Source organism: Mytilus californianus, unplaced genomic scaffold (assembly GCF_021869535.1).
Source record: "Mytilus californianus isolate M0D057914Y unplaced genomic scaffold, xbMytCali1.0.p SCAF_18, whole genome shotgun sequence".
Classification (NCBI taxonomy): domain Eukaryota; kingdom Metazoa; phylum Mollusca; class Bivalvia; order Mytilida; family Mytilidae; genus Mytilus; species Mytilus californianus.
This window is the reverse complement of record NW_026262666.1, coordinates 11360026-11387350: the sequence shown is the minus strand read 5'-3', so window position 1 is coordinate 11387350 and position 27325 is coordinate 11360026. Positions and strand designations below refer to the sequence as shown.

General features: G+C 31.7%; 1 protein-coding gene across 1 annotated transcript in view; it reads left to right on the top strand.

Moving 5' to 3' along the window:
• Positions 1-27325, top strand: part of LOC127726725 (uncharacterized) — a 51578-nt gene that overhangs the window by 18294 nt on the left and 5959 nt on the right. The window contains exons 6-8 of the mRNA XM_052234198.1: positions 17330-17467; positions 18570-18722; positions 23781-23930. Of these exons, the coding sequence (XP_052090158.1) occupies positions 17330-17467; positions 18570-18722; positions 23781-23930 (441 nt within the window). The remainder of the gene's footprint in view (positions 1-17329; positions 17468-18569; positions 18723-23780; positions 23931-27325) is intronic.

The window sequence follows — 27325 nt, the reverse complement described above, 5'->3', positions numbered from 1 at the left end:
TTTAGATTTGTAATCAATTTAAGCATTTTTGCAGATGAAGATTATGATCTTTTACTTGTGCATGTTGTGGGAATATCATTACAATAATGTTCGCATAATATTATGATGCCATCATGACCTTCACACTTGTTGTGTCATTATCCTAAATTTCTTTGATATTGGTCATGGGTAATGTTTTATTAGATCAGTTAGTGCATAATGTGTAGGCGTAATAATGGCATTTGATATATTAGTTAATATGGAGGGGGGAGGGGTGTTTCCAGGGATGTTCCTCCCCCTTTTTTTACGAATTTTAATTAAATTAATTCTTTTAATTTTTTTATTATGTGAAAGTTTTATGGTAATCAGGGGGTTGGAACCCCCCATTTTCAAAATGGCTGGATCTCCCCTGTACGCTACAGATGCAGACCACTTCGTTAATTGGTCTAAGGTGGATAAATTTCTCATTGGCAATCATACCATATTTCATTATTTTTATATAGACACAGACATATGTATATAAATAAAAGAAATAATGACATGATTTATCCTGCAAAAAAGTGTATTATAAAGAACAGGGTCTTACAAATAATATTTCAACTGCAAAATAATAAGTCTAGTCAGTGTTCTGAGTAGACCAATACATATTTTAAATTTACATTTGTTGAAAAATTTTATGCTGAATTCACATTTTCATTAATCAATTTGTACATATATCCAATTTCCTACTGATATATCATGCTGGAATTGACTATCTTATTTTAATTACCCTATGGCTGTTTAGATACAGTAATTCATTCATTCTTCAATAGATGTTCATATAATGAAAAATACAGATAAGAATCAAGAACTTAGATATACATGTATTTGTATGACAGGTTTTGAATGACAGGGCCACAGGGGATGTGGGGGTGATCGATCATCAATGGGACAGTCTGTAACCCATCAGGACAACAAAATAAATGAATGCATGCTAAAGGTCAAAACATTCCTCAACTCATATAGTAAACATGTGAAACATATGAAAATGTTTATTAACTACAGAATTTCTGTTTTGGCACCGAATTCAGTTTGTGTGGGGTAAACGTCAAGGGACAGTAACCCAACAGGACAACAAAAAACAAATGAATACTTATAAAGATCAACACACAATAGTAAACAGTAGTAAACAAGTGACACATGTGAAAATGTTAAAACTACAGAATAGTCTGCCTTTGGCACCGAATTCAGTTTTTGTGGGGTAAACACCAAGGGACAGTAACCCAACAGGATAACAAAAAACAAATGAATACTATTAAAGATCAACACTCAATAGTTAACTGAAGTAAACAAGTGACACATGTGAAATTTTTTTACAGAAAAGTCTGCCTTTGGCAACAAATTTAGTTGGTGTGGGGTAAACATCAAGGGACAGTCACCCAACAGGACAACAAAAAAATGAATACTAATAAAGATCAACACACAATAGTAAACAGAAGTAAACAAGTGACACATGTGAAAATGGCCAGTTAACTACAGAAAAGTCTGCCTTCAGCACCAAATTCAGTTTGTTTGGGGTAAATGTCAAGGGACAGTAACCCAACAGGACAACAAAAAACAAACAAATACTAATAAAGATCAACACACAATAGTAAACAGTAGTAAACAAGTGACATATATGTGAAAATGTTAAAACTACAGAATAGTCTGCCTTTGGCACCAAATTCAGTTGGTGTGGAGTAAACGTCAATGGGACAGTAACCCAACAGGATAACAAAAAACAAATGAGTTCTAAAGATCAACACACAATCTTCCACAATAGGAATCAAGGGAAACATGTGAAAATGTTTTAACTGCATCTGCCTTGGCACCAAATTCATCAAGGGACTTTAAAACACATAAATGTATTTACAGACACTTAGGTTTCTTACATGTATTGGACAGGCTCATCAATAACATTGGGTGGGGTTATACAAATTTTTTGTTAGTACTGGACACACCCCATTATTTCTCATAATCTTTTGAATGGCAAAAAAATACTAGGAGGAACACTTTACAGTGAAAACCCACCCAGAAAAAGCATGTAATTTCACGATATCCTAGCTAGGCCTATTTAACTGACAACTAAAACAAATTTCGGTAATCAGTATAAGGATGTGAACAATTAATCATTATAACACATGTTTAGATGGTCAAATACAAGTTTATAATTATCCAGTATTTTACAATGTTGACCTCTGTACTGTATTTCTTCCAACTTTTTGGGGATTTTATAAATAGACTCATATTAAATCAATGGGGGCTTACAATATGATTTTGAAATTTTATAGCTGAAAGATGAATTTTGAAGTGCAAGACATCTCACAAGTAGTAAAGTACTATATTTTTTGGTCCGAGTTAGACAAGCTACACAATTTTGCTGTTTTGCACTGCATGTACCCCGTGATTTTTTTTTAATGATTTTTATATGCATATTCAGCTGTTCAAACAGATCAGAACCAGTTTTCATATCCTTAGTGATTCGGACATTGAAAGACAGTGGAACAATTTTTCAAGTGTTTTGTATGTTGAAATGTGATAAATGAGAAAAAAATGAATGGGTTATGATTAAGCCATGAAATATAATATATATATTGGTCTGAATTTTAACAAAACGTCAATATATGAAAGGGGGGTGTTTTTTATAACCGAGCTGCACATCTGTACCCTAAATCTATAATGCTTTGACCACCCCCATGGTCATTATACATCCAACACACTTTCTTTTGTGTTCTAGCAGTATATTGACCTGATGTTGTTCAGGTATGTAATAGATTATTAGTGATATACAGTCAGAGGTCAAAAGGGGTTTTAACCAATTGAAAATTACGCTCTATATTTTATACGAAAACTAAAAAAATCTACGGAAGATATTTCTTGTCCAATTTAATTGAATGATTTTTTTTCATGCAGTTAACTTATGAAAAAAATATTCATGATTTATATTTTTAGGGAAATCTTTGCATGAAAAAATAATATGGCTATATAGGGAAAAATAACACTTAATTTCAATTTTTGTGTACAAATAATAATTTCTCAGTAATGACATGTCTTTAAAACATTTTATAATTACCTTAAAAAACTATGACGTTTATGAGATTACAGTATTAAAAACTCCATCAAAATTGGACCTCAAATTAGTTTTTTACCAAGTTTTAAAAAAATGTGTTTTTCTTTGTAGTATATGGGAATTTCGAATAGCTGAAACACTTTTGACCTAAGCTTAGACTATAGTTCCATATCAATTTGTGTTTTGTTAGTATAGTCATTAGTGTTGAGATCTTTACCGCCCTATTGATGGAATTGTACTTTATCTTTTCATATATATATATATCCTCAACCAAATATTTAATTATATTGATTGATGTGGAGGGGACTCGGTGGTCTAAGTAGTTACTACTGTAATCACAAGCTAGTCAATACTGAGGTTGTGAGTTCAAACCCCGCTCGTGCGGGTGCACTCGACTCCAATCTTAATTGACTAGGATTGTCAGTTTTCCTATCGAAGGTCGTGGTTTTCTCCGGACACTCCGGCTTCCTCCACCAATAAAAACTGGCAGCCACGAAATAACCCAAAAGCGGTGCTTAAAAGTGGCGTTAAAACACAAAAAATCAAAATCAAATGATTGATGTGGACATGCAGTATCTATATTGATTTAAAGTTTCCAATAAAAACTATTTTGACTCTTAAATTATATAATGCATCCACCAAAACGTAAAGCAAAAAATCAAAATCAAATGATTGATGTGGACAGTATCTATATTGATTTAAAGTTTCCAATAAAAACTATTTTGACTCTTAATTAAATTATATAATGCATCCACCAAAACGTAAAGCAAAAAAAATCTAGTTTAAGTTCAGAATTTATACATTTAGTCATTTGATATGGGTAATTAATTTTGAATAATTATCATGATCAAGTGGAATACATAGTATGCCTAATTATATCATTAATAAATTCATTAAATCTTTTAAATTATGACACATGTCAATAAATGACAAGGTTCAAAGAGTGATAAGTTTGAACCAGTTATATCTGGTTCAATATCTGGTGTTGTCTGGCCCAGGATGTTTTACACAAATTATTTCAACATGCCTCTGAGGTTTGGTCTCAAGTGTGTCAACACCTGTCAATCTTTTACTTTAAAGGGGTGCCAGTTGGGTTTTGGGATATATTTATATTAGGTTTAAAAAGATAGTTATTAATTTCCACAGAACTGAGATTGTCCTGAGTTGCACAAAATATATGCCACTGGACATTAAGGAAACATTCAATCAACCTATCCAAATGTGAGGGGATGGTTCTAGATACAGTATATAGGGTATATTCCAAGGCACTTCAAATAATACTCAAAGCAGCAAAACAAATGACAATTTAATAAAAAAAAAAGTAAAGACATATTCGATTCAACATTTAACACATCAGAGGAAACCCTTGGAAACATTTATGCAAACCCAGGTATACTCAGCCATCATGACACCTTGAGGCTTGCCTATAGAGCTTAAATTCAGACAGACAAACTGCCTTATTGTAGTTCCTTTTAATGTGCATGGCACTCAGACAGGCTTTTAGGCATTTAGTTGATGATGGGAGTTTTAAAGACCTTGACTGGCTATACAGCCCTCGCATGGTCGGTTTTTAGTTTATATTCAAATATTTTTATTATTTCATTTAAATAACTACTTTCAAAATGGTAAGCAAAAATAAATAACATTGCAAAATTATCGCAAACGCCATATAAATAAAGGAATGTCAGTCTTACTCAATATATGAATACTAAATAGAATAAATCAAATGTAAATGAAATATTATCAAGCAAATCAATTAACAGCCATGACAGCCTGAAATAATTAAGTAATGAAAAGGGAAATAATCCATTCCTATTACACAAATAACAAAATTCAACCATGATATATATATATATAAAACTTGAGGGGGTTTGCTATATACTCAATCTTACTTTTCATTGAATGTATTTTTTATTTAAACATAGATTTAAAGATTAAGATTTTAACATTTGGACCTATTCTAAGAAATCAATGAACATAGTTACTTTTATAATTACTTTTATAATTTCACCATGAAAGTCCTAATTAGTGAATCAGTTTTTAACAGAAATAAGGATCTGTAAAATACACTATGAACCATGACTTTAAAAAACAGGTCTGAAATTTATTCATCTTCTTAATTTCATGCATGTGTGATTTAATGATAAGCTTGTAATCAGGCCATTAAGTTTCTCATTTGATTTATTTTGCATTTGTCATTTCAGGGCCTTTTATAGCTTTCTATGCGGTATGAGTTTTGCTCGTTGTTGCAGGCCGTATGGTGATCTTTAGTTGTTAATTTCTATGTCATTTGGTCTCTGGTGGAGAGTTGCCTCATTGGCCATCATACCACATCATCTTATTTTTATATGTAAAAAATTTAGTGTTTCAAATGTCTACTTCTTAGAAATTTATGGCACCATCTTAATGATTGTGACCAACATTTCATGCTTTTTGATTGTGACCTACATTTCATGCTTTATGATTGTGACCTTCAATTTATGCTTTATGATTGTGACCTACATTTCATGCTTTATGATTGTGACCTACATTTCATGCTTTATTATTGTGACCTTCAATTTATGCTTTATGATTGTGACCTACATTTCATACTTTATGATTGTGACCTACATTTCATGCTTTATGATTGTGACCTTCAATTTATGCTTTATGATTGTGACCTACATTTCATGCTTTATGATTACCTAGTCCTTGTATTTAGGGTCTATTGTATTTCAACTTTTTCATATTTCAAAAAAATTATCAATATTTAAATCTGAAAAATGTGAATTGCCAGGAACCTACTTTATATCAGAGACATTCATTGATAACGAGAAATCATTTCTAATTTAATAACTTCGGTGGTTGTTCAATAAATTTTCTGAAGGATAAAAAGATTCCTAAACAAATTTGATATAGAAGGCCAGAGAAGAAGTAATAATGACAAAATTAAGTGAACCTAGGCTATGGAGAAGTCAGTGGTTTGTAATATAGTTGATTATTGATGAAGTTAAGTAGAAAAATGTTGTATTATAGCTTAATTATCTATGCTGCTCTACTGGAAACAAATCAGATTAGATGAAGAATTTCCAATATGCAATAAGGGCAGTTAGATATGGCAATATACTGAAATGCAATATTTTTCTTACAGCTGGAGGGATACATAAGCTTGTGCTTAATAAGTTTATGTGAGGGTGGGAATGCATGGTACCAAACAGGAAAATCAATGTTAATGATAATTTTTTTCTTGAAGGACTTTAATAGTAGTCAACAAAAAATATATGTGATGTGAGGAATGAATATATAATATTTAGGCTTTAATTAACTCTTGTCTTGTCAGTAGAAAAAAGGAGGAGGGGATTTGGGTGAGGTGGGGGGGGGGGGGGTCTTTTATACTTGGCAGACTTTATTATAAAGGCCATTTCTGTTCTCTTATAAATTATCCCGACCGTGCGAGGGCTGTATAGCCAGTCAAGGTCGTTAAAAACTCCCATCATCAATATGAATTATCACTTGAAGTTTTGCTGATAGAAATTTGGTCATCAAGTTAAAAGATTTGTGTTAAATATTATCTGCTGAGGACATTAATCCAATGGATAGATATTATCCATACCTTGATATTAGTTGATCTTTTTATGAATTTGACCTTATGTTAGGAGAAATCATGATGAATGTAGGTTATCCAATTACTTTTTAATGACATCATGGGGTTTATTATTAAAAAATGTTGAAATTAAAAAAAAAAAAATGATTTCATGTAGATAATGTTTGAAAGAAAAATGTGTATTTAATTTTAAAATCGTGTCCTTGATAAGTGTTTCATGATTCCTAATTGCTAGCGTGAGGAGAAATGAATCATTTTTTGTTTAATCTTTGGTCACCAAGGGGAGATAATTTGAATTTTCTACACTTAATATATTAAAGCTTTTTATTACTTACTCATGTCAGCTCTTAGGTAAAAAAGCAGCATTTAACAAAGGCATAATTTGATTGATAATGTTAAGCAAATTTTTAAAACGAGAATTAAAACAAACAAAAAAATCAAATAATTTGAAACAGTAAACTGTAAAATATCTTTAAGTTAAGCAGAAATTTACGTAACCAAGCAGGAAATCCAAAAACTTACTTGATATAATAGTAATAAAGTAATATTGGTTAATTGAGTTACTGAAACTCATCTGTTCTTTAAGTTTGTTTTCTGAGGGACTATTTTTTCAGAAGCATGGGTGTGACAAAAATGTGTAGCAATTATGAAAATTATATAACCAGGCTACATTTCTATTGAAAATAACAAAATATCCACCTCCTCAAAGAAAATACCCCAAGCAATTTTACTTGCATTACAACCCCTTTAACAAGAATTTCTTGATGGACATTTGGTTAAAATTTACTGTAGATAAGAATGTCATCTATAGCACAAAAACAATATTCATATTCAAGTTTATTCTACATAATGATCAATGGTATTGCCAAGATCTATATGTGGGGGAAAAACAAATTAAATTTATACATCATCAATGAGAATCACTCTGTATCAATATTGATATAGAATTGACAAGAACAAATAGTGGGATTAGGAAAGGATTATAGTACATTGAGGTTACCATAAGGGGATTACCAGAATCGGGATTCTTTGAGATCTGTATTTTGCTTTATAAATTCACAAGTGACATAATAGATCGAAAGGTCAACTCACCAGCCACTGCTAGACAATAGTCCCATTTGATTTGGGATTTGATATAACAGTAGAAGCCCTGACTGTCGCTAGCTCACTCGCAGTTTGATAAACGAACTTCAAAAATCAGTAAACCAGCCTATAGGCAAAACTATTTTATTATTACCAAAAAATACTATGAAGATAAGACATGAAAAATAGAATTCACAATTATTATTTTTTTGTAATTATCAATTTTGTTGAAATATAGACCTACCCCTATTTTACAAGGTTTGATCTCATGGTTAAGATGAACCCCACTAATCCAAAACTAAACTCTATGCTGTGAACATTCATGACCGAGGAACATATACCAGGCAAAGGGTTTAAAACGTTATCAAATTCAAACACAACAACACAAGAAAAACAAAACTGACCTTGTAGAGGTCACCATGCATTTTATCCAATCCATGAACCCACACAGTTAATAGTACAATAGTCTTCATTGAGAGATAATAATCTTACCAAATAAAAGAAAGGGCTGATAAATAATGCCTTCAGGTTCAAATCCAGGGGAGGGGCACTTGGACAATGGGGGTTCCAACAAATTTTCATTATTGTTTATGTATTAACCAATCCACCCTCTGGATCCACCAATGACATATGGAAAAAATTATATTAAATACAGATTCAGCAAATTATCTTTTATTCCATTATTTTTTTTTATTTGTTATTGCTGGAGACAATATAAGAACACTATATAAAAATATATCTCTAGGTGATAATTGGTAAATTATTGGCAAAAACCAGACTGCAGGCCTCTGAAATTGATTTAGATTACAGAACTTTATTTCTGATGGGATGTCTAAGGTTTCTCTAATAACCATCATAAATCAGAATGTCACTATTGACCTCCATCTACTTGGACACTGCATGTACATTCCCTTTCTATATAAGAACAACAAACTATTTTTTATCAGTAGCTGCTGTAAGGAGAAATTGAAAAGAAAGGCATCAAAACTTCGTTATCTTTTCAAATGTCAATGAATATTAGCTGTAAATTAAGCACTGAATTTGTGCATTTGTTAGTGTTGTATCCAGATTATGGGCCTACTGGATAATGAACAATGGAAAACAATGTTATCTATCAATGCATATCCAAGATTTGAAAAAAATGGGCTAAGAGGGGTCCGCAGCTAAATAAGGGGGAGGGACAATCATTAGTCAGAAAGTCACGAGCCTGGTTTTCCTATCCCCTATCTAACTTTAAATCTGCCCTTTATAGATCACTCCCCCTTGGATTTGCCTAACATATTACTTCCCTTGTCATGGTGACCTTCCCCCTATATATCACTCAACCTTGGGTCGCCCCCTTTATATTGCTCCAGTCTTTGGATCCACCGCTATATATCACTCCCACTTAGATCTGCCCCTAATATATATTGCTCCCCTGTGGTCCGCCCCTATATATCACTCACACTTGGGTCCGCCCCTATATATCACTCCCCCTTTGGGTCTGCCCCTATATGTATATATCGCTCCCCCTTGGATCCACCCCTATTTATAACTCCCCCTTTGGATCTGCCTTATCTTTGTGTGATTTTATGAACAAAATTAATTTTTATGATGCTTGTTAATAAATACTTTAATATAGCAAATATTAATGAATAGAAAGTAAGGGAGCTACCATTTGATTTTTATGGGGGGGCTAGGATGAAATTTGAAAAAAATAGGCAGGACAGGAGTTTTGAGTAAAAAAAAAGGCAGGATGAGACACTTTGCAAAAAAAAAAGGCAGGATGACAATTTATGTAAAAAAAAAGTCAGGATAAACTAAAAAAAAAAGGCAGGACCGAATAGAGTGAAAAATAAAAAGGCAGGACAGAGATTACAAATAAAAAAAAATGCAGAACAAAATTTTTCATCCTAGCCCCCCCATAAATATCAAATGGTAGCTCCCGAAGGAAAAGCAAACAGATTGCACATACTTTCGTTCAATTAGATAATAGTTAAACAATTTAACAAGGTAGCATCATACCTGTAACATGCCATTTCATCAAATGTTGTTGATAGCAGTTGCTATTAAGTGATGACAAGGAGGTTGTATGATGTGTATGACAACCTCCTTGGTGAGAAGAGGCCACTTCATGGAAAAGTGCAGCCATATTGAATAGGGATAGATTGTTTGGATAGAGGTGGAAATACTGTAAATTCAGAAATTATTGCGATGTTTTTATTATTGCGAAAATTGCGACAGGGTTATAATCGCAATAATTTAAAGTGTGCATTTTAAAATTTTTTGTATGAATTAAACAGGATTTTTCTCAATGTCGCAAAAATTAAAATCGCATTTTAGTCTAAAATGACAAAATCGCAATAAGAAATGCACGCAATCAAAACAGATTTATAAAGATCTTTAAAATATTACCAGCTCTTAGTAACCGATAACAATACCCTGGGTCTAAAACTTTGTGAATAGCAAGTTTAAGCAGGGACTTACAAAGATGCTCCGATCATATATTAGATACAACCATGCACATGTTCTCTTGATTGGGCGTATCAGGTGAGGATCCAGGATTTTGAAAATAAGGGGGCCCCAGCTGGCAGGCCAAAGTCTGGTTTTATACTTGTAAAAAGTCTTTGCATTTACCACATATATGCTCCATAATTGTTGAGGGGGTAGGGGGAAGCCCTGCCCCCAATTTAATCTGCCTCGATCTGTGTATTTAGTTTACACCAAGATATTAATGCCAAATGATAGATTTAGATAACTCATGAGGAGGGAGGGGGTCTAATTCAGCAATTTGACCAAATGTTAAGGAAAAATATGATAAATACAGAATATCCAATTACATTTAATGACATCTTGATTTAATATTTTACTAAAAAATATTGTATTTATAATCCAATTCATTAATAAGCACAATATTCCAAACTGCTAAAGTACCACCCACAAACAGGAATATGAATAAAATCATTTACTGAATATAAGATTATGGCTAAACAATTCTATCATTGATGTAGAAGTTGTATGCTTTATTTTCTTCACTAATGCATCTGTTTGTGGCGAGACTCAACATTGATTTAAGAGGGTATGGATGGGGGTTTACAGAATAGAGAATAATGGACAAAAGATATAAAGAATAGAGGAAAATGGACCAAAAGAATAAAGAATAGAGAATAATGAGGTGCTAGAATATGAAGAATAGAGAATACTGTAAATTCAGAAATTATTGCGATGTTTTTATTATTGCGAAAAATGCGACAGGGTTAAAATCGCAATAATTTAAACTCGCATTTTGAAATTTTTTTATATGAATTAAACAGGATTTTTCTCAATATCGCAAAAATTAAAATCACATTTTAGTCTAAAATGACAAAATCGCATAATAAATGCACGCAATAATTTCTGAATTTACAGTAATGGGCAAAAAAGTATAAAGAATACAGAAATGAAGGACCCCCATCCAAACCCTCATTCATACATCTTAATTAACTGTAAAGAGTTCTTCATTCACATTTAATGACTTGATGATAAAAATATAGAACCCCAATAAACTGATAATGTTGAAAGTGCATTATTGTACAAATGAGAAATATATTGCTTCTGAAAGAGAAGGCATTTATTGCTACTACTTAGGCCAGATCAATTAAATTAATAGTTAATTTATAGTGTCACAATTGTCTATATAAGAAATAACAGTTACTAGGCAGTCCGAAATGTAATTGCAATATTATGCAATCTAATAAATCTCCTCTTGCTCTTTTTTATACTTGCATGGTGGCTGTGTGGTACGGGCACGCAGTAATCCAACCAAGTCTAAGATATGAATGAGTGGAGATTTAATTTTGATCAGATTGAAAATTATACAAAAAAATGTTAAGGATATTGCTTCTGAAGGAGAAGGCATTTTTAATATTGTTACTGAGACCAAATTAAATTGCTTATAAAAAGGGTATTTATATGTCATCAGAAGAAATGAGTTGCTTAAGGCCAGACCAAAATGAAAATTTGATATTATACTTGGGTTTGGGATATTCCTCTGAAGAGGAAGGCATTGAATAGACCAGACTGACTGTACAGTATGGGCTTTGCTCATTGTTGAAGGCCATACGGTGACCTATAGTTGTTAATTTCTGTGTCATTTGGTCTCTTGTGGAGAGTAATGTCTCATTGGCAATCATACCACATCTTCTTTTTATATAAGAACTAGAAGAGTTGAGTTAGTATGTGTCTAGCGAAGAAATTAGTTACGTAGGCCAGACCAAAAACAATCTAATTAAAAACCGATCTCTCATCGCTCCCCTTTTCTGATATGCCACGTATGCGACATATCAGAAAAAGGGAGCGATGAGAGATTGGTTTATAATTAATGGTAGATTGGACCAAAAAGACAATGCACTACTTATTAAACAAATAGTCTTAGGATATTACTCTCAAAGAGTAGGCTTTATAATGTAACTTAGGCTAAGTCCAGTTATGTAATTAATTTAGGAAATTTTGTCTAAAGATGAAATAAGTTTCTTTGGCCAGACTAGTATAAATGTGATATTATACAAATAGGTTTAGAGATATTACTTCTGAATTAAAGGGTACACAGCAAGTTAGTCACGGTTGTTAAAAACCTGTATTAGCAATATGTAGCACTTTACCATAAACACCACAAAGCCTGATCCAGGAACACCCCCTTTTTGAGAATCCTGGATGTGATACTACTGCTACACTGTAGTTTATCTCAATACAATTATCAAATGCATGATCATCTACAAATATTGGCAAGCTACAATGTGCAAATTGCTGCATGCAATTAATTGTGATAGTTAAATGTCAGGTACTTGTTGAAGGTCGATTGTTTTCCCAGCTTTTTTGTGACCTTAAATTACTGCCATTAAATATAGAACAAAAAAAATAATAGGGCTAATTGGTCCTTGCAGATGAACTGTATTTTTTTTTTTTTAGATAATTGGCGCTTCTGATGTGTGTTTTTTAGTGTTACTAAGTCAATGCATGCAATTTATGATATCTTTTGTCAGCTTTTCATGGACCCATTGAGTATACAAAAACACCAAATACTTGAAATTCCATATACTAATAGGAAATTACATGAAATGATGAATATTTATTGTATTCCAGGGAAAATTTTCTCATGGGAGATCAAAGATAAATATTCCAGATGAAAAATCAATATAAGATAACCATCTCTATTGTATAGTTACTGAAGTGCATACTATATCTAGTAATGATATAAACTTGCTTATGTAATATTGATGTTAAATGGCAGTTAGTAAAAGAGAGTAGTGTCTTGAAATTTGGTGCCACATTTTCTTAAATATGTTTATGATCTTTTGGAGCGCTAGGGCTCATTAGATATACACTCAGAGTTAGATGTGTTCAATTACCTTTTACTGTAAATATAATGGCTGTTATGATCCATCTGTTATTCTATTAAGGATTGGCAACTGTCATTGACAGTAAAGCCTTATCTGAATCTACTAAAAATACAATATGTATAAATTGGAGTAGAGGTTTTTAACCAATATGCTTTGTGTATGGATAGGGGTGCTACATATACAGTGAACCTGAATATAAAATTGTTGGCTTGTAATTGTTACAAGTCAAAATTTTTTACCATACCTAATTCCTACTGCTTTTAAATTTAATTATTTAAGGGAGCAACCATTTAACTTCAAGGGGGGAGGGGGTATGGTTTTTTGTCCGAGTCCGAAATTTTTTTTTGACGCTACCAATCAAATTATTTTTTTCAAAATTTAACATTATAAGGTATGGGGAAAATCTGGATTCAGAAATATTTTTTTTTGTCATCTGCTTGACCACATTATTTTTTTTCATCAAATTGGGGATCAGAATATTTTTTTTTAGTTAATAGAAATCTATGAAATTTATACACAAGGTTTATAACCACAAAAGGAAGGTTGGGATTGATATTGGGGGTTATGGTCCTAACAGTATAGGAATTAGGGGTGTCAAAGAAGGGACCAAGTAAGCATTTTTCTAGTTTTCAGACAATAACTTGTGGAATGGTGTATGGATCTCTCTGAAATTGTACAAGTTTCCACACCACAAAGGGATGGTTAGAATTGGCTTTGGGGGTTAATGGGTCAAACCGTTTAGGAATTAGGGGCAAAAAAGGGGGAAAAAACAAGGGTTTCCTTGTTAATGGACAATCACTTTTAAGTACAATGTGATATTTGGATTACCTCCCTTACACTGCTTTAAAAGTATGTATAAAGAAATTTTATATTGTCTTGAGGTGATTATAGCTGTCAATTTATTTTTAGAAGTTACTGATAAAAATGCTGATTAAAGATATAGTATTTTTAGACATGATTATGTAAGTGATTTTCTATTTTAAGACTTTTATGATGTATTTAAATGGGTAATTATGGTTGCAAACTCCATTTGGAATTTGAATTGAGATAATGACCATATCTTGAGGGAAAGATTTTTTTTTGGAAAAAGGGGAGGGGGGAGGTGAAAAAAAATTGGAGGGGGGGGGGGGGGGGTAAAAAGAAATTGTGGGGGAGGGGGGGAACAATTTCCTTTTCTCATTACAGATTTCCAAAATTAAAAAGAAAATTTTTGCAAATATTATTTTTTTTTGTAAAAAAAAATAAAGGGGTTGGGTGAAAAAAAATATTTATTAAAAAAAGGGGGGTGAATTTTTTTTTTTTTTTTTGGTGGGGGGGGGGGGGGGGGGGGGGGGTGGGGGGTCAATTCGCAACAGCATGGTGTATTGCACAAAAGCAAAAAAAAAAGGGGGGTAAATTTTTTTTTTTTTGGGGGGGGGGGGGGTGGGGGGCAATTCACAACAGCATAGTGTATTGCACAAAAGCGAAAAATTGAATATAAATTCTAATCATATAACCAATTCTAAGTTCTTTGACTACAGTTATTCTGTGTCAGAAACCTATTATGTGTCAAACATTTAATTTCAATCCAAATTCAGACCTGTATCAAGCACGAATATTGTGTCCATTTTTGCCCCAACTGTTCAGGGTTGGACCTCTGCGGTCGTATCCAGCTGCTCTCGGCAAAGCAATTTATTATGGGGGGCTAGGATCAAAAATTTTGTCCTGCATTTTTTTTTAGTTGTAATCTCTGTCCTGCCTTTTTATTTTTCACTCTATTTGGTCCTGCATTTTTTTTTTATTAGTTTATCCTGAATTTTTATACATAAATTGTCATCCTGCCTTTTTTTTTTTGCCAACTTGCTCACCCTGCCTTTTTTTTTTTTTACTCAAATCTTCTGTCCTGCCTTTTTTTCAAATTTCATCCTAGCCCCCCATAAAAACCAAATGGTAGCTCCCTTAGATATTGCCAATGGACATTGATAAATCAAAAGTACTGAAAATGTGTAAGAGGGTCCACATGCAGTAATCAATAAAACCTTTTGATATAGAAAAGAATTTTTTACTTCTCTAGAAAATAAATAGAATTATAATATATATGGTCTGATACTAGTTACAAGTTTTTTTCAGCTAATTTTGAAAAGTACCGAAATAAACTCAATAAAATATGTCAAGATGTGTCTGACCCCATATAAAAATTTATTTAAAACACTTAAAAATTATTAAAGAATGATGTGATGGCGCTTTAAGTGTATTCTTACATTTACCTATGATATTAGATCAAATTTTTTAAGTGCGGTGTACCTAAAGTATTCCTACATTGCCTATGATATTAGATGATTTTTTTTAAGAACACTGTACCTAAAGTATTCCTACATTACCTATGATATTAGATCAAATTTTTTAAGTACCTAAAGTGTCCTTCACTCCAACATAGCAATATATAAAATTTCCACCATTTGATAGTACGTGTTGTATATATCTATGGAAAATGTAATTTGTTTAGAATAAATCCAGTCTCAACATCCATTCCATATTTTTATGAATACCTAACTAAATAATAATTTATAGAACAATTGAAAGTAACAATTTCCCAAGGCAGTTGTATAATTTATTTGGCAATTTGACAAGGAGCAAAATGATTATATTTTATTTTGACGAATAATAACATAAAAATACAGACTGAGAATTCTATGTCTATATTTTTACCGAATAGGTTGCAAAATAGATATGATTTATGAGAATTGGGTATTTTTTTTTCTTAAATTGGTGGTAGTATTTTTCAACTCTAAAAGCTTGGCAGCCTGATTTCAAAGGCTTTATGTAGTGTTGACATACTGTTTGAGACATTTACTACAAGATCATAGAACTGAGAAATTATTATTTAATGTCAAAGTTCATTAATCATTATCCCACCTTTTTTTATATATGTAAATGCTCCTTTGAACTAAATTTTCCATGATATTTGGTGTCCAGAATCAAACCATATGTAAAAGAAAACACTTTATAAATTTGTGCATCCAAAAGTTCTTTTCTGGATTTTCCTTCATCAATCAAGAACGCCTATTATCCCAAACATGATCTGTAAATACCTAAACCCAAACATGATCAGGAATGCCTTTTAATCCAAACATGATCATGAATGCCTATTAACCCAAACATGATCTGGAATGATTATACCCCCAAACATGATCTGGAATGCCTATTAACCCAAACATGATCAGGAATGCCTATTAACCCAAACATGATCAGGAATGATTATACCCCCAAACATGATCTGGAATGCCTATAAGCCCAAACATGATCAGGAATGATTATACCCCCAAACATGATCATGAATCCCTATTAACCCAAACATGATATGGAATGCCTATTAACCCAAACATGATCAGGAATGATTATACCCCCAAACATGATCTGGAATGCCTATTTACCCAAACATGATCAGGAATTCCTATTAACCCAAACATGATCAGGAATGCCTATTTACCCAAACATGATCAGGAATGCCTATTAACCCAAACATGATCAGGAATGCCTATTAACCCAAACATGATCAGGAGTGATTATACCCCCAAACATGATCTGGAATGCCTATTAACCCAAACATGATCAGGAATGCCTATTAACCTAAACATGATCATGCAGGAATGCCTATTAACCCAAACATGATCAGAAATGATTATACCCCCAAACATGATCTGGAATGCCTATTTACCCAAACATGATCAGGAATGCCTAAACCCAAACATGATCAGGAATGCCTATTAACCCAAACATGATCAGGAGTGATTATACCCCCAAACATGATCTGGAATGCCTATTAACCTAAACATGATCAGGAATGCCTATTAACCCAGACATGATCAGAAATGATTATACCCCCAAACATGATCTGGAATGCCTATTTACCCAAACATGATCAGGAATGCCTAAACCCAAACATGATCAGGAATGCCTATTAACCCAAAAATGATTAGGAATGCCTACACACAAACATGATCAGGAATGCATAAACCCAAACATGATCAGGAATTCTATTAACACAAATATGATCAGGAATGCCTAAACCCAAACATGGTCAGGAATGCCTATTAACCCAAACACGATCAGGAATGCCTATTAACCCAAACATTTGAAAACAAGTTATGTGTAATAAAAACATGCAGAAAAAAGTGTCCCTCAAAATATGAGTTACGACAATTTATAAATTTATGCAATATCACTATCTAAATTTTCTGGGCTTTTTTTCTTATTTAGGAAAATGTAAATATGAAGCTGGTCCTTGGAGTGAATGTGACATCACCACGGATACCATAAAGATGACTATGACCTTGAAATCAGGAGAAACCAAAGAATGTCCTTCAACAAAAATATTAAGCAAGAAGTGTAAAAAACGTTAGTAATCTATCATGTAAGCATGTCCATTTGTGGATAAAAGTTCCGTTAGCATTCTAATAAGTAATGAAATTATTAAGGATGTTCGCTACTCTTGTTTTTGACTTTTTGTCAGATATTTGGAATCCTCTAGTTTTATCCATGTAGTGCCAATACAAATTTTGCCCACTGACCCCTACTTTACTTTTCATAATTTTATTGCCTATAGTTTTAAACATCATTTTTGAAAATTTTATAAAATCCTTATTACTTTTTCATAGCTTTTGAAAGGAAAAAGGTGTCAATGTTAAATATATAAAAAATCTAGAGGGAACCATTTCCCCCCAAATTTTCAATTGATTATATATCTCAAAAACTAGAACACTGACCTATCATTTTTTTCTAATTTTTAAGTTCCCTTATTCATATTCTATCAATTTATAACAGTCTTTTAAATACCTTGTTATTTTGAAACAGAGGAGCGAACATCCTTAAACTTTGTATTAAAGAAATTAATACGGTTCAGAAAACAACTGTTTCTAAAGTAAAGCGGTGACAGTATTAACAAGTAGAATTTGGCTGACAATCAAGTTCAATTTTTTTTCACCTCCAACATCATGGGTGACTAAAGGGAAATAACTCTTGCTCAATTTGCATTAATCAAAAACTATATATACATTGAAAATAAAATTGAGAATGGAAACACTGAAAGTACCAATGAGTCAACAACCTGACCAAAGAGCAGAAAACAGCCCAAGGCAACCAATGGGTCTTCAACACAATGAGTAAATACCACACCTGGAGGTGGGCTTCAGCTCGCCTCTTAACAATAATGTATACTAGTTGGGGGAAAATGGACGTCACAGTAATCTCCGAAACATATAAATGAACCAAAATTTAAAAAAAACAGTTACACTCTAGACTAACAAAGTCAAAATTTTGAGGTTCAAGAATATTTATCAATAAGCTTTTTTATTCAATTAGAATTTTTACAAAGTCTGAGGTTAGTTAAATTGGAGTGGGCAAAAGGAACCTGTACATACACCAATAGAAGGGAGGTGGAAATAAAAAATGCAGTTGGGCTGTACTGTTAATGAAATGGATTTTATATGTTTTATTGCAGCATGTAAATACACAACAGGAAAGTATGGACCATGTGTAAATGGAATTACAGAGAGAGTTGATAAATTGAAGAAAAAAAGCAGAGATATTTGTGAACCAGTAAGAACATTGACTAAAAAATGTCGTGGACGGAATAAAATTAAGAAAATAAAAGGTATGAAGTATATTTATCAGGCGTACGTATGTAAATTTTAAACAACATTAATCTGCTCACAAACAAAGACTTTTACTCTGACTACACAGGTAAAATTTTGACTTTTTTTTGTATATCATGTCAACAATTAAAGATCATGCAGTTTTGATATTTTGTTGATTTTTATTCAGGGTTCTGTTTAGACAGGTATCGCAGATCAACAAAATAATAATTGATTGTAAAGTAATCTTATTCATTGTTAACTTGACTTTTTGACTATTTTGATTGTCATCAGATCTTTACTTACATTTCATGGGTTTGTAATGAAATAATTTAAATTTTCAAAAATTAACAAGTTTCCATAGTTATCTTGGTTTTTTTTTGTCTTAAGGACCATATATAAAGAATCCTCTGCAGGTAGTTTGACCTTGATTTAGTTTAAATTGAAAATAGATATTGATGTTCAGATTATCTTCTGAGGTTACCATAACAATAGCTGCAAGACATTTCTCTGTGTCCACACTTATTTTTATTTACAGAATGATATGTAAAGGTTACATGCACATGAGGTTTTGGGTTTACTTCCAAAACTTTTGGCATATTATTAGTTCTATAAATACCAATAAACCTCATTTTTCTACTAAGAGTTGAAATTGTAAGCCAAATTTTGAACGTCAGTTTTTTAAAAATATTAAAAAGTAGAGAATGTTAACAACTGAATCATGGGAATTGTGTCAATAACATATTTTTATCTGATTGAAGCACTTAGATAGCACTGCAAATAAAAACAGAACCTAAACAAAATTTAGATGATGGAAGATTTTTTATGAGAAATCGCCATTTGATCTGATAATATTCTGTAATAAGATAGTTTTTCAAATCAATGTTATCGTGTTATGTCATGAGTTATAAAGAAACAATTCATCGGAAACTAAATGATGTGGATTGATGGATGATTCCTTTTGACAGCTTGATCTAATATTACTATATTTCATTCAAAACTCTTCAGAAAATTTTGTTTGATTGATATAATCTTAATTAATTTTAAGGATGTTCGCTTCTCTTGTTTTATAATTTTTGTCAGATATTTGGAATCCTCTAGCTTTATCCATGTAGTGCCAATAAAAATTTTGCCTGCTAACCTCTACTTTTCTTTTTGTAATTTTATAACATATAGTTTAAAAGGCCATTTTTGAAAATTTTATAAAATCCTTGTTATTTTTTCATAGTTTTTAAGAGAAAAAAGGAGCCAATGTTAAATGTAAGAAAAGTCTAGAGAGAATCATTTCCCGCCAAATTTTCAAAATGATTATATCTCAAAACAAGGACAGGAACAACATATAATTTTTTTCTGCTTTTTAAGTACCGTTATTTATAAACTATCAATTTATAATGATCTTTTAAAAAGCTTGTTATTTTGAAACAGAGGAGCAAACATCCTTAATTAATTTTAAGAGATAACTTTTCAGAGGTATTCAAAGGTTCAATATTTTTATGAAGGTCTGAATTGGGGTGGGTCCTTCATTTTGTATTTTGTAAGTTTTTAGGTAATTTTTCTCTATTCTTGATATTTTTTGTTCAATATTCTCTATTTCTTTATATCTTTGCACTGCATGATTCTCTATTCTGTAAACCTCATCCAGAAAAATTGTAAGCGAGATGGTAATTATTAGCAGAATAAAATCTGTAAATGACCCCTTATCTGTGTTACCGTGTTATTGCCTTTGAAAGATGGTTTTTCCCATTTCTGTGTTTTTGCAGAAACAATAAAAGATAAAGAAAAAGTTCAAGAGGCAAAAATGATCAGCAAAATAAGATCTACAAGTTAGTCATGAGACAACATATCTGAAATTGTCATACTCCTTTTAAAATTTATTGCCCTTAAATGATGAGTTTTTACTATTTTTTTTATTATAATTTTGCCAATGATCTTGAAAACTTAAATAATGCTTAGACTTTTAACAAGTCCCAATCCTATTGTTGTCTTGTTTTTAGCAAGATTATTTGAAAGTGACATCTCATTCTAAAATGATATAAGTTGTAGCCTTTTTCCTGACATGTTGAATCCAAAATGATAAGCTCTAAAAGTCTTTTGAAGAAAAAAAAACAATAATTTGAGTGTCATCAACTGGATTCCAATATTTTTTTTCAGTTGATAAAACAGTTTTTTTTTTATAAATATTTTCTCCATTTTATCCAATATGTTGATAGAGTTTTTTGGTATTCCACAAAAGATCATCAGTTCATTCCTGCCCATGAACAATGTTTTATTAACTTCTCTTTAACTATTAGATGTCAAAAATCAATGGACGGTGTCTGAAGATACTTAATTTGTTATATACAAAGTGGTAAGATCTGGAGATTGAAAAGGTCACTATTTCAAGTTACATAAAATATCATTAAGGGGATAAATTTAGATTAAGTTAATGATTAGGTTCAGTGTGATTATATAATGACTATAAATCAGATTCAGCATGTATTTTTCAAAGATTTTTTACAATTAAAACCACTGTTTTAAATGCATCAGATAACAAAGCTACAGTTCTGCTAGTCTCAAAAATATTTATGATAGATAGGGTATGTTTTTTTTAATTTCAAAATTAAAAAAAAATATGGGTTGCTTAAGATGTCTCAAGGTAGTTTTTGATGAAATTGAAGTCCAATCAACTTTAAACTTAGTTCACATGCTCCCTAAATGATATGATTGTTCTAATTTAAATGCCAAATTAGAGTTTTGACCCCAATTTCATGGTCCACTGAACATAGAAAACGATAGTGCGAGTAGGGCATCCATGTACTATGGACACATCTTGTTTGAGTTCAGTTGAGCTGGTATATGGTGGTAGGAATCGCCTTTATCACCAAACCTAAAAAGCCTCTTTTTCATCAGTCGTCTCCATAAATGGAGGATTAATTACCATTTACAGACAATATTAAATCTTATTTTTTGATTTTTTGGCTTGAATCCTGAAAACTATAATGCATGGAGAGAAACTTAAGACAGCAAAATAAAAAATTAATGATATTAAACATTTATATTAAGCATCATGCAATTTTTTGGTGAAATGAGTCCAACTTTCAGTGTTTAGATTTTAATTCAAATGTTACAGTCTATTACATTCACAGCGTATTTAGAAATTTAGTTGAGTATGAAAAAAGTAGTGTTTGTTTTCGGAAGAATTCTGAATTCATAGGAACATTGACAATAACTGGGCTGAATGATTGTCCGTCACTATTTATGACTTCATTAACCTCTACTTGACCTATAATCTATTTATATTTTTTTTGTATGTAAACACCTAAGGCACGTCACCTTTTACATACATAAAAATCATCTTAGCAAAACCAGATTTATCTTGAACAATGCAGAAATAATAGTAAATTAAACATGTATTAATTATTTGGTTTATTTAAGTACATCTTAAGTACATCTTTCAAAAAAAAAAAAAAAAATGATTTGACAATTATAATTACAGAAATTATTAATGTCTTGTAATAATTCATAAATTTAAAAAAAAAAATATGTCAAGAATATTATTATTGACTTCAATTTCACAACTACTTGAGTCATATTTATTCAGGTTTGCATTTTTTATCATTATATCAAAAACTGACAGATTATATCATAAATGGATGATTTTAAACCAATTTCATAGTCCAAAGATCACATTTGACTGAAACAATGATGAGTGTAACAGGAACGAAAAGAATGACAAATTACTATTTATATGAAAAATACAGAGGACCTTTTATTGTGAAAGTGATTAGTTTTTCTAATGTGTAGTATCTGATTCAAGAATTAAAACATATTTTGTATAAATCTAATATTTCATGGAGTTTACTTTGCCTCTACCAAATGTTATGAAACTTTTACACAATACTTACTACCACCAAATACAGATCAAGTTTGAATTTTAGTGTCGTCACTTTCACTGTTTGTGTGTTATTTTCCTGTATAAATTGAAAAATTGCTGAATTTGCCGTTTCTGCACTCAAACTTTAGTTTGCTCCTACCAAATGTTATGAAACTGATACATAATGCTTAATACAACCAACGACAGATCAAGTGTGAATGTGGGTGGCGTAACTGACATCGTTCTTGAGTTATGTCCCTTTATCAATGGAAAATTGCTGCATTTCTCGTATATTTACAAGCGGGATCAGTGTTCCATGGACACAATTCTTCTTTTATTTTGTTTTTGGTTCCAGCCTTCAATCAACAAACATGGTGGTTATGGCTAAAAATAGAGCATATCGGGTTCAATGCATTAATGTTTCAATATCTTGAAAAACCCTTAAACATGTTAAAGATAAAGTCCAACTGCAGCAAAAATGCTCTGAATATATTCTACCAGGACTCATCTGCTCTCAGTTACCACCAAAATATTCAGATGACTCCTTGTAGAAGTTATTGCCCTTGAATGAAGATTTTTGGCTAATCTTCATGATTTTGCCAATTATCTCGAAAATGCTATAATAGATAAAGGTAGAAACCAGAAACAGCATAAACAATCAAAAAGAGCTATGATGTACTAAAATGCTAATATGATGGAAACCATTATAGGAGTTATTGCCCTTAAATGAAAATTAGATAACTTATTTTTGAGATTTTGCGAAATTATCTCAAACTTTAGTCCTATAAAAGACAAATTGAAATTTAACATAAAGAATTATAAGCAATGGAAGATCTACGTAAATACTTAATGAACAAACCATTAAATGACTACTTATAGGAGTTATTGCCCTGAAATGGCAGCTTTTCACTACTGGTAATTTTCAAGTGTTTGCCTAATTTATTATCTTTGAAAATTGTAATAGATGAGTAGAAACTGTAAACAGCAATTAAGATTTTCAGCAATCAATGTTTGTATAAACAAAACCATTGGATGACACCTTATAGGAGTTATTGCCCTTAATACTGATTATATCAAAAGAGAGGTAAAAACTATAAACAGCAAAAATAATCATCAGTACAATTTTTATTTTTTGCATGTGAGCTATTCAGACTCTTAGGAGACTCTTGATTTTATTTTGGGAAACAGGATTTATAATGACCTCTGGTTTTTTTTTATATTACAGGAGAATGTATATATGACAAAGGGTCTTGGGAAAACTGTGATCCTGTCACTAATAAAAGAGCAAAGGTCAAATTATTGAAATCTGGTAACCCTAAAAAATGTAAAGCTGAGAAAAAAGTTTTTAGATCTTGTGTTCGAGCTAATGGACAAGGTAAGAAATTTTTAGTTTGCTTTGTTATATTTTTATTATTAAGTAAAAGATTAAAAACATACAATGTTAATTTAATAAATATTATTGCGAGTCTCATTTTATAAATGCAATTTCTGCATTGATGACGTCGCATAGCACCATTTTGAGTGAATTAATATACCGTATAGCGGGTTATTTTCGCGGGGTGTTTATTTTCGCTTATTTTGGCGGATGAAAGAAAATCGCGAAAATAAATTCCGCGAAAGTTAATGCATATTTTTGTTACTTTCTAATAGCTAAAGCGTCGGTCGGTAGGTCAATAATGGTATAGGTTATTTTTAAAAACATAAACAAAAAGTGCATTGAACATACATCTGTTTTACAAAATGACTGTCACGTGTGTGTATCCTTATTAATTAGTGTCAAATAGATTATGAGTAGGGTACTCTATCAGGTAATTACCCTTATTAATTAGTGTCAAATTGCATAAGAGTTGTAAATCAGTCTTGATAATTTTTATAACCTAATTAGTGAGTACATCAAAGTTCCGGTCAAGATTAATAAATAAGATGTCATTTAGGTTAAAAAATCAATTAACTTGCTTCTCAATTTTTCAATATTCTATTTGCAACAATTTCGATTTCAGTATGCGCCAAAATATTTAATTGGGATTTATGAATCCACCAAAATAAAAACCGCCAAAATTTTTCGTATACTTTGTTGCCCCTAAATCGTGAAATTTTACACCCGCGAAAATAACCCGCTATAAGGTATTCTTGCACACTTTTTTTCATCGCTTTTCCATTCTTTAGTTCATTCAAGATATAAAAGTCAAATATAAAAATAAGAAGTTGTTGTATGATTGCCAATTATACAACTCTTCACCAGAGACCAAATAACATTGAAGTTAACAACAATGGTCCATACAGCCTTCAACAATGAGAAAAACTCATACTGCAAAAAAGGCTATTAAAAGCCACAAAATGACAAATGTAAAACAATTCAAACGAGAAAACTAACAGCCTAATGTATGTACAAAACATAAACGAAAAAAAAATATGATATACAGCAACAAACAACAACCACTAAATAACAGGCTCCTGACTTGGAAGAGGCACATATAGAATGTGGCAGGGTTAAACAATTTTTGCTTGGGCCAAATCCTCCCCCATACTTGTGACAGTGGGGTAACAGTACAACATAAGATCAAACTATAAAAATTAGTTAAAAGGGCTTAACTCATCAGATCTATACAAAGCACATAAAAACCCCAACAAAAACACAAAAGACATGAAGAACAGATCTCTGAGAGTACTTACAATTACTGAAAGCTGGTTCAAAGGTATGTTTTTATGCCCCCGCTGTAGCAGAGGGGTATCAAGTTTTACCTTTGTCCCTCTATAAGTCGTCCGTCTGTCTGTCCGTATGTCCCAAAGTTGGTTTCCGTTCTCTAACTTTAGTTTGTCTCAACCAAATGTTATGAAACTTATTCACAATGCTTATTACCACAAAACACAGATCAAGTTTGAATGTTGGTGGCATCACTTTAAACCTTCTAGAGTTATGGCCCTTTATAAATAGAAAAATTACTAAATTTTTAGTTTCCATTCTCTAACTTTAGTTTGCCTCAACCAAATGTTATGAAACTTATACACAATGCTTATTACCACATAATACAGATCAAGTTTGAATGTTGGTGGTGTCACTTTAACAGTTCCAGAGTTATGCCAATTACAAATGGAAAAATTGCTGAATTTTTTGTTTCCGTTCTCCAACTTAAGTTTACCTGAACCAAATGTTATGAAACTTATACACAATGCTTATTACCACAAAATACAGATCAAGTTTGAATTTTGGTGGCATCACTTTTACTCTTCTAGAGTTATGCTCTTTACAAATGGAAAAATTGCTGAATTTTTCGTTACTGTTCTCAAAATTAAGTTTGCCTCAACCAAATGTTATCAAACTTATACACAATACTTATTACCACAAAACTCAGATCAAGTACAAATTTGGGTAGCGTCACTTTTACTGTTCTTCAATTATGTCCCTTTATAACTTTATATGATATACAAGCGGGGGCATCATCTGTGTCCCATGGACACATTCCCCATTTATTTGTTGTTATTTAATATTGAAATTATTTATAATAATTAAATTGAAAAATCCGTAGTTGTTGTACTGTAAATTCAGAAATCATTGCTAGGTTTTTATGAATGTAAATATAATGCGGCTGGGTGGGTATCGCTATAATAAGAACTCAGATTTTTTCTGAAATCGCAAAAGTTAATCCCACATTTTTGTCTTTTTTTTTAAAAAACAATAATAAATGCACACAATATAAATTTCTTAATTTAGTACATATTTAAATTGTTTGAAATATTAACACATCAATCTGCCAAATGGCTTACTACTAGTTATGTGAAATATAGCCAGAATAGATAATAGAATTAAGAATGAAAACAGGGAATGTGTCAAAGAAACAACCCAACCAAAGAGCAGAAAATAAGCCCAAGGCAACCAATGGGTCTTCACTGCAGCGAGAAAATCCTGCACCCAGAAGCGGGCTTCAGCTGGCCCCTAAACAACTTAAGTTAGACAAAAATGGATGCCACACTAAACTCCAAAACATATAAATGAACCAAAATTAATAAAACACAAAAGACTAACAAAGGACTCAGAGGTTCCAGACTTGGGACAGGCGCAACAATGCTTAATAAATTGATTAATTAAATGCAAAATACTGGGAATTTTGGTAAGTGTGTAGATCTATCATGTCTATGACATGAAAAAGTTGCAAGGTTTAAGTAAAGTGTTTAAAATATTTGCTTCTTTTTTGAGTGCATTGATATGCAATACACTGCTCCTAGATTGAATGTCAGATGTATTTTATCACATTATTATAAAGCAACATAAATTGTCAAAGAAAACACTGTTTAGGGAGCAACCATTTAACTTCAAGAGTTGGGGTTATGTTTTTTTGTCAGAATTTTTTTGCGCAAAGCACATACATTTTTTTTTAGTTTTTCCACGCTATTAATCAAATGATTTTTGTTAATATCTTCTAAAACAGATGGAAGATTTGAAATTTTATTTTGTTAGGTTACCGTAGAAACTCGCCTTATAGTCGATCCTACTATAAGTCGGGGCCCTTTTCAGCTCCAAATTCTAAGGATTTAGTCTTGACCCTCGTATAAGGTTATCTCCTTTTCATTTTTGGTTCTTGGCTCTTCTTTTGGGTTTATAGGAAAACCATGTGACCATGAAAATCAATACACAAACCGGAAACAGTAGAATTTCAACACGAATTTGCAGAAAATGTTGACCAAAGAACAAATAAAACACAAAGACAGTATTGTAGTCATTTATTTTCAACAAAAACTTTTTATTTATTGATTTATGTAGGTTTGGCAATC